The sequence below is a fragment of the Loa loa genome, assembly GCF_000183805.2.
Source record: "Loa loa unplaced genomic scaffold supercont3.27, whole genome shotgun sequence".
Lineage (NCBI taxonomy): Eukaryota > Metazoa > Nematoda > Chromadorea > Rhabditida > Onchocercidae > Loa > Loa loa.
In genome coordinates, this window is record NW_018108207.1 from 21,881 (window position 1) to 31,281 (window position 9,401).

The window sequence follows — 9,401 nt, forward strand, 5'->3', positions numbered from 1 at the left end:
TCTTGATGAAAATCTTTGGTTCATACCCGAAGTTCTTCAGTATGGATTGGACTTGATTGGTTGGGGTACGCATACGCTATAGCCAACTGGATTGCTCAGTAGGAAAAGATTTCGGGGAATTTTGTGCGATGTTGATCTGACAACGAAAGCTGCTGTTTACTCTAGTAATAATTGACTTTATTTCCGATAGTAAGTTTTCAAAAAGTGCTGATTCCACTGCCTCTTTCAATAAAGAAGAGCGGTGTACGATAGAGAAAGTATGCTGAAGTAAGTAATGCTTGCAATTCAAAAGATACTGATTGGATAATACAGATGAAAACCGTTGCTGGTCATTGTGGTGAATCCAGAATTTGTCTTGTGCCTAGAAATTATATTGGTTTCCTGTTTCCCAGCCAAATCTGAATTGTTGAAAATTCTGTTTTCTTGATTCTTTTATGTTTTAAGGAAGGTCAACTTCACAAATTAATTTAGTAGTACAGAACAACTATATGGAAGTTATCGCAGAAAAGAGTTTAAAACAGATATACTATTAGAGAAACCATTTCCACGCATCATTTCCTTTCAGTCCTGCAAACAGTTCTGGAAAATCTTCGCATGTTTCAGCTGTTCATTTCTTACTTCTAAATACTTTCTTCATTACATTTAAAGATTTCTAAATACTTCTATATTTTCTTGCTAAGCAATGTCTAATTTTCTGCCAGTTCTCTCCGGTTCGTTTTTACATCATTTTCCGATATGAATACTCAAATTTTCCTATTATCATTTCACAGCCTGAAAAATGCGCTGACCGCAGAGCTTTTTGCTTATTCGCGACTCATCATTCATGGGACCATTAAGTAGCATGTATTATGGATACCGCAGAAATGAGAATCAGAAAACTAACATATTTGTTAGTGGAGGATGTATTAACAGTATCTCGTGAATAGTTTCAGTGGACTTGTCACGAAGTGCATAGATTAACGGATTGACAGTATTTCACTTCACAGCATTAGGTCTCTTCTTCGGTGAGCTCTGTTTATTTATTTATTTTTAAGAGTTCGAAATAGAGACGAATAAAGTGAAAACCTACTTTTAGAAGGACTATTAGAAGAACAAAACAGGATTACTGAAAGAAGTAATTCCTATTAAGGAATTCGTTTCTCTTACAATATCCGCATGATGAAGCTGAAAAAAACAGGGGTAACTATTTACCGTGTCTTAGTTTCTCCACAGTTTTGGTGAGATAATAAAATATTATTAATCAGTAGATGTGTTCACATGTTACTTTAATAGGCACTGATTTTTTGTATTGATTCCTTCTATCCAATCTTTTATATACATCGACAGAATAAATTGAAACCTTTAGATGAATAGAATTTTACAATACGAATGCTATAAGGTGCCAAAAGTTGCTAACAACCAAAAGTAATAACATTTTAGGATTTTGAAGTGATATCATCGGCATGCTTACTGTAACTTAATAACCGTCCTTGCGACTTACAATTAATTGTATCGCAATTATATGGCATGATTTCATTCCTCACTGATTCTTTATCTCAATTTCTTGTTTTCATAACATAAAAGAGAAATGCGAAGGCATGCTAGGATATAATTTAAGAGCTTTAAGTAAGCAAAGAGGGGATGCAGTGAGTTGATTAGTTGATCCTATGTATAAAATGTAACCTTAGCGCGATAAGGTTGTTAAATGAATAGTGTTAGAGCACCTTTGCTTGCGGTCAGTATTCATGGGAGACAAATTATTGTTTTTTAAGAAGGCAAAATGAAGGAATTCATGTGAATATTGGGGATGTTGTGTGATAATCTTGTGTAATAATCTGCAAAGATATAAATTTACTGTTTTGCATTTTTCTTAACAATTATGCAGATCAAGAAAATGAAGGATTTGTGGGATTGAAGACAATGCATATTAAAGCTTAACTTTGTTAGTTTCTAACATAAGAAATAGTTTCAACTATTAAGGAATATTTTATCAAACAGTGATGAAATTTTTGAAATTTTCACAAAACGGATCAAATTTTGATGCTGGCAATATATTTGTAATAGGAAGTTCGGGCTGTAAGTAATGAATTGTTAGTTGAATGATGGAAAATGTTGAATAAAAATAACAACACTGGTAATGTTTAAAGGTAGATAATGAAGGTAAATAAATTAGTCATTCGTGATTGTGTAAAAATACTGAATTTTAAGATAGGAAACCTCAAACCTTTCCATTTCTTTTTATTGCTCAAAGCGTTCAACTTTTTTGGTCATATAGAAAGGGATTGATTCGATAGTGATGTAATGAAAAGTAACACCTCAAAATGTGACCTATTGACATTATTTTATTACTAATCATCATCGAACTGGGTGCTACTTTTTATGTGGCATGTCTTACTTGCAAGTATCTTACTTCTTTAAGTTTGGACAGAAGAGGTGAGTATGCTACCTTTATATTGCAACTTCTCGATATATTATGAGTTTCTTTTAATACTAATTATGCTTAAAAAGTTCAGAAACTGGAATCAGCTGAATTGAAAATATTTCACTTCTTTGAACAGAACAGTGCAGCTTATTCTACAATTATTTTCGCATTGTTTGGAACACTACATTCCACCTGAAAATGTCGGTTTGATAAACATATTTCTGATTAGACATAATTTGCTGCTTAATATATGACCTGAGCATGAATGGAACTTCAAATATCCACAGCTCAGGAATGTGATAATGTCTTCTTTTTTCGGTTTTCCCACCAGCTAACGCTTCCAATCAAACGGAAGTATCTGTTTTTATCGCGTTATGTTCCTCGGGAGATTTCGATCGCTTCGTTATTAATCAGTTTAATTTCTTCAGATGTCCAGTTCTTCCCCATCAGTTCAGAAATTCAAAAATTCTTGGTCTCGAAACTCCACTGAATGTTATTTTTTACTGCATAATACCAAAATGATGATCTGCCCTAATGGACAAAGGAAATCGGAAAAAACTGCCAATGTAATCAAGTTTAAAGAGTAAAGTAATACAATTTAATAGCAATACGACTTCTTTGTTTCTAGCTATGTTTTTTATGTGATTTATAATTATTATATTTGCGCTGAAACCGTGCAGTACTGCCGTAAAGAAAAGCCAACCTAAATTTTGTTTCCAATTCTATTTGAGGGATTTTATGAAACTGACCTACAAAAATCACTTCAGGCTCAATTTCGACAAATTTTTTTCTTTTTTTAAAGAAATATCGATGAGAAGTTGTCGAATTGGTTACACTCATGAATTTTCATTTTAACGACATACGTTGGTTCTAACAACTCGTGTTATCACTTATGAAGGATTATAATTACTATATACTACTCCTAGAACTTTCATTACTGTTGTCCGTAAAGTAATTGCTTAACAGATAACCCTTTCAACATATCATTGAGTTGTGATCATGTCGAAAGCAGAGACGTTGGTTTATGGCTCAGGAAGTGAACGTTCTTTCTAGTAAGTTTCACATGAAAAACCGAGCAGAAAAATTTACAGACTATTGAAGTGACAGTTTATTGGGGGTAAAGGCTACGTAGCTGTAGTGATATGTGGAAATGATAATTTCAGTCCCAGTTGGGAAGAAAATACCACTTTTTAAGTGATGGTATTGATTTACTTGTGTGCAGTTTGATCGCTATAGGTGGGCAGGCTTACTGTCGAAATAGTTCAATTCTACGTGCTTCTGATCGAATTAAAGCTTATGAATAATCGATTGGATGTAGAACAGTAAGTAAATAGTAAGTAACTGATACCTTCTTTCACCCGAATTATATGAAAAATGTAAGAGTAGGAGACGGCCACTAAGAGACGACTGAAAATGAAGATTTTCAGTGGAGATCCGGTTGTTACGTCAATTTGTTCCATTCACTTTCGGCTGGGCTCCTCAATGCATATTCACAATAAATAATATTAATAGTAATTTCAATACGAAATAAAAAGGTTAATTTAAATTTTAATGTGAAAAAGAGTAGATTAACACGTATGTTAGACAGAAAGTGTTCAAATTGCAAACGACGAATACCGATTAGTTACCTTCCTAGTGCTACACGTATTACTTGGTTGATTGGCTCTGGCCAATATGAGATTTTTAACAGACAGAATCCAAAAGGTACTTCGGAGTGTTCTCCTTCCGGATATTACGACCGTAGAATTTCCTATAAGACACACATACCCTCAATTTTAATGTTTTCAATAACGAAACTCATAGATAATCACAACATGAAACCGTAAAAGATAACAATGTTCACTGAGCTTCTTTGCCATCTTTTTTGACCACCCATGATGATTTCTAATTTAACTGCGGCAATATCCATCACTGAATTTAGGCCACCCAAGAAGTTCCTCTTCAGTGTTTCTTCTATTGTTGTCCCTGCAAGCGAGCGAGTGAACCTGTAAGCAGTCCTTACATATGCAAACCACAGGGAAAGGTGTTGTAATTCCTTATCCTGAAATACGGAGTTACGATTGAGAAGATCGTCTTGATCAGAAATTACGAAAGGCTAAGAAACAGTTTTCTTTGTACTGTTACTTAAGTTGCTATTTGGCTGCATTTTCCGCTTCTTTTATCAATCAATTGCAGTCGCATTTAGAGAAAAGTGTCAATTTCAGTAAACTTTTTCACTGGTAATAAAAAGTCTTAAAATTTTCCTAGATTCAATAAGTTCCTCGAAAATCTTCAGCAACAATTTTATGGTACTTAAAAGTTCTTACTACAGGTAGTGTGATTACAAGTTGAAAATTCTCGTCGTTAGGATTCGGTCTTAGAAGTGGATCATTTAGGCAGAATTTTAAACTTAAAGGCACATTAAAATATAGCAAAAGAAGAAATACATTGAAAAGGTTTCGTTTACATTAGCGAAAAATTTCAAGTCTGAAATTTCGATAATCGTATGTTTAATTATGTTGCGATGGATTGTTTACTTGTTTCTCTACCTCAATAATTGCAGAATTATTTTGTATATAAGACTTCTGTAGCACAATTTCAACCATTCGAAGAGGTACGGTTGGCGAAAAGGCAACATTGCAGAACTGACAAATGGCACCATGGAGCTTCACGTAATTGCTATTATACTTTTACTTTCCACTATATGCATTTCTTAAAAAGGTACCACTGTATCTTTTCTCTATGTTGTCTTTTTATAAAAAATATTGGTATATTTCAAAATATATGTAGGGGAAGGAAAGAAATTTAATGAATTAATGAAAGATATGAGCTGGCAGTGTTGTATTACTTGAGCAGTTTTTTCATAAATATTTAACGTTTGTCTTTTTCATTTGGTCACTTTGGATTAACTTGATGAAAATAGATTTGTCAAATTCAAGCCTCACATATGATCGTTATGAAGGCTTAAGGGCATCAATCGTGTCTTTCAAAAGAAGTCTATGGTTCGATTTATTTCAATTTTTGTCTTTAGCCATACTTAAGAAATGATTGTTTGGTGAGTAGATTTATGTAAATATCTCCACATAAGAGCATTGCGTTACTCTGATAAACGTTACTCGGTGTTTTGTGTTTCTTATGATGGCGCCGATGTTTTTTTAAATGCAAGCGGAATGACTTCCGAAAGAGATATACCTTTACTGGACGCGAGAGCTTCTATGACCGATGTACCAGCGTTTTACCAGTCTATTCTATTGGTATGTACCCATTGCAACTAGGTAAGAATTCTAAATATCCCGACTCACAACATTCTCCTTTTTTGTAGTTTATGTCTGCCTAAGTGTGCACCGATTTTTGTAGTTGATCTGTTCTCATCAACTTTACTTGAGTTATTTTTAAATTTTTGTTTGATGGGAGCTCATCACTATAATTTAATATGCCTTTTCGATTTTGTGGATGCGTTTACGTGGTGCTATGATCCGTGAGAGTCATACCAGTAGGAAGGTGGTATAGCTGGATTCGAAAATGCTGAAATGTCAGGTATCCGTGATACGAGTGTCACAGCGAAAGGAGTGAACATGAGAACGCTTAAGCTATTTCCGCGGATATCGATCGTCACTGGACTTTTACTTGAAAAACTGCAACAAGTGGTCGATTTTGGTGGATTCAGGATAAACTGCTCAAATGTAATTTGATGCCCAATAAAAATTAATGAAAGTGATGGCATCAAATGTAGGTTCTTCCAAACTGATAGATTTTTAGAATGATAATAAGCTAAGCGACCTTCCACCAGGTTTAATGGGGATAATCACATTAAAACAAATTATAAAACCTCTGTATCAAACGGATGGAGTAAATATGACAGACTTGTGAAGAGGTATTTTGCCCGGACTGTTCTGATAAGAGGCACATGAACAATGACGTTTGGAAAAAAAATAGGTCATCCGTGAATCTGATAAGACTGCACCTGAGGACGGAGAGTAGAGACAAAGATATTCACAACTGCATGAAATATCTCGACTATGCATCTCCTAGGAAATTACAACGTCATCGAATAGTGAGAGAATTTGAGTGGTCGTCTGCTAGGACTGACACAGGACAAACACACGTGTGTACTTGTATAAATAGAAAATAAACATGTATATATGTATATGTTATGAACGCGGGACATATTTAGCATGTTCTAATCTAGCAGTCATTTGGCAAGTGAGCTTCACTTCTCTCTATCGATGTTGCTGTGATTGGTCATGTTTCAGCATCAAATGATGCGCATTCATGCTGAAAACAATTCTATAGAATTGTTAAGCATTAGACCAATCGTCTCAAGGCCAAGTTTATCTTCTCTTTGGTCTCTTCATGTCCATTTACAGGTTTGTTCGGATATCTGCTATCAGGCAGTTGTAGCATTTCCAGTGGAACCATAGAAACTGTTGAGTTATTCATCAAGTACGATCGGTTTAACAAACATTTGTGACAGCTGATGGTTCCCAACCGATGGTTCTCGAAAACTAATGTATGGTCCGCGAGGGCTATTAAAAATTATGTTCCTTCTTTTTTGCATTATAATGTTACTCTGCGTTTAACTAATACGATAGAAGTTTCCATTAAAATTTGTTTCCAAATTTACAGGATTAATTGTTTTTAAACCCTGTGGTTCCTGGTCAAGAAAAGATTGGGAACTACTGACAACATATTAGTAGGCGAATCTCTCTCCGTAAAAATCCATTTTCCCGGCAATCGATAAATACCCTGCATGAGTTTTTAAAAAAGTGATATTCGGCACAGCTTATATATTTTGGAAAAGGCTTCGACCACGTGGATTTCTTGGCCGTGTATTTTTTATTTTGGCCTTATGGTCACTGTGAAATGTTTCTGTTTCTCTGTACTTCATTTAGTGACAAAAATTTGGAGTGCAGTGGCGCAAAAACAACATTCTGTTCGATTTATTTTCGTCATGGTATAAAAGTTTTTCAAAAAGCAATACATATTCAAAGCGAAGCGCATGATATCGACTTAAGTAGCGTTTCGCAAACGTCACTTCCAATATTTTTGTTTTCAAGTGCGAACAGCACCACATGGCTTAAGAACGTGAGAAGTTTGTCAGGTAAATCGGTTGCTAACAGTAACACCTTAAAGTAATATTTTTGTAGCAATACGAATTCAACTTATTCCTTAGTATTTGAACGCATGGTATCCATCGTTCAGTGAAGATGGAATCGAGTAGACGTCGAAGCTTAATGTCACTTCATGATTCATCAAAAATCCTTTTCGAATAGCGTAGCACTTTCCACTCTTCCCTTTTTTTTCTTCCAAAACTTAAGCCGCACGATACCATACACTCCATAATGAGCAGCCTACTCGGCATATTACATGAACAAATTTAGTTTATGGAGGTTCCGAAAGATTTTTGCATATTCTCTGTTTACGTATTATTACGTTAACACCGCGGGACACTTTGTATCCCAAACATAGCTTTCACGAAAAGTTGCCACTATCTGGTGTAATACTCTTAATATTTTTGGGCACACTGCTTGAGAGATTTTTGGAAAATATTCACTTGCGGCAAATCTCTTGTCATGGAAATCATTTGATCGAGAATATGATACAATACGTATTGTTTCAGATTTGAATAGAACATACCGATTAGATTTCTCGGTGGTGAACATTCGGGACACGAACAGTTACAAAACACAACTTGCTGGTTAAAACCAGGTCACGGCCAGCATAATCGATGCGTTTTTGGATGGCTGGAAGGACTCGAAAAAAGGTCATATTGTTTATTAACAATGTAATTCCTCCATCTTAATTTTTCCATCATTTTTGTGATTAACTTGAAGATTGATCTGAAGTACATTTATTTAAAAACTAAGTAAATATGGACGTGAATGCCGTGAACAGTAATGGATGGTAAAGAGCAAACGATTGTTGAAACATTTTATTGGTTTCTCAAAAAAAAAATTTTACTCTTCACGACTAAATGCACCATGAACGGATATCCATACCACTCTCTCGAATTAGTTTCAATGAAGTAAACCGTATTGTTATTGTAACTGCTTCTTTTCTAAGCGGCATTTATTAAAAGATGATATCTAATGTATGCATTGATCTCCATGCATCTTTTTACTGCTGCTGTAGTTTGGACCTAATCGGCCAAGTCCAGTTAAGTTCCATGTGTTACACTTCCCAATTCATTTGTGCTGCTGTTAGTTTTTCTATTTAGGCAGCTTTCGCATTGCAGTTTTTTATTCAGGAATGCCATCTGCAATCCTTGAAAGTTTGGATTCTTTATATGATATTGATGTTGATGATAATATAATACAATGATAAAAACATCTGTATAATATTGGCGATTATTGTGTTTACCGTAAATAGTACTTTTTGTCATGACTACACATGACATTATTTTGTCATGACATTACTGGATTGTAAACTTGTGTTTAAAAGAAACAAGCTTCGAAAAGTCATGCTTTTTCAAAGTTGTAACGTGTGTCCTGCCATATATTCCTTTTCACTAGCTTTTTTAAATTTTGCGAAAGAAATAAAATTAAAATGCGAATTCTCGGTATTTGTTGTGATGGAGATCGCTTTTACGTTCTAACCTCATTTCTTCGAAAACTAATGTTATGACGGCGCATAGAACTTACGACACCATTGAGATGAGAAAGGTCAAACTATTTTAATTTAACCTCGTCAAATGAAACTGAAAATTTGGGAAGGACTTTCCGCGTCGATGATTGAAGCCAGGACTGCCAAGGATAATGAACTTACTCATATCCGAAATATCCAAATGTCAATCGAACTGTTGAAATCGATATCACAAAAAGAATAACTGTTCGATCACAGTCCAATCTATCTGCTATTAACAGCGGGATCGTGCATAGAACATATTTTAATAAAGTAAAAAAAAAAAAAAAAAAAAAAAAAAAAAAACTTAGTATAATGCTATCAGAAGAGAATAATACCATTACAAGGTGATGATTTGTTGTATAAACAGCAATAAATTTAGGAGATGAGAGTTTAGCGA

General features: G+C 34.5%; 2 protein-coding genes across 2 annotated transcripts; both read left to right on the top strand.

Moving 5' to 3' along the window:
- Nucleotides 1-5,550: 5,550 nt before the first annotated feature.
- Nucleotides 5,551-6,542, top strand: LOAG_02438 (hypothetical protein; the record flags this gene model as incomplete). Its single annotated transcript, XM_003137976.2, has 3 exons — nt 5,551-5,634; nt 5,878-6,063; nt 6,140-6,542. 3 exons carry the CDS (start codon nt 5,551-5,553, stop codon nt 6,248-6,250), a joined length of 381 nt encoding a protein of 126 aa, XP_003138024.1. The 3' UTR covers nt 6,251-6,542.
- Nucleotides 6,543-7,243: 701 nt separating this feature from the next.
- LOAG_16902 (hypothetical protein) lies at nt 7,244-8,083 on the top strand (the record flags this gene model as incomplete). Its single annotated transcript, XM_020449555.1, has 2 exons — nt 7,244-7,481; nt 8,001-8,083. The coding sequence occupies 2 exons, from the start codon at nt 7,244-7,246 to the stop codon at nt 8,081-8,083; spliced, it is 321 nt and encodes a 106-aa protein (XP_020306892.1).
- Between the last annotated feature and the right edge of the window lie 1,318 nt (nt 8,084-9,401).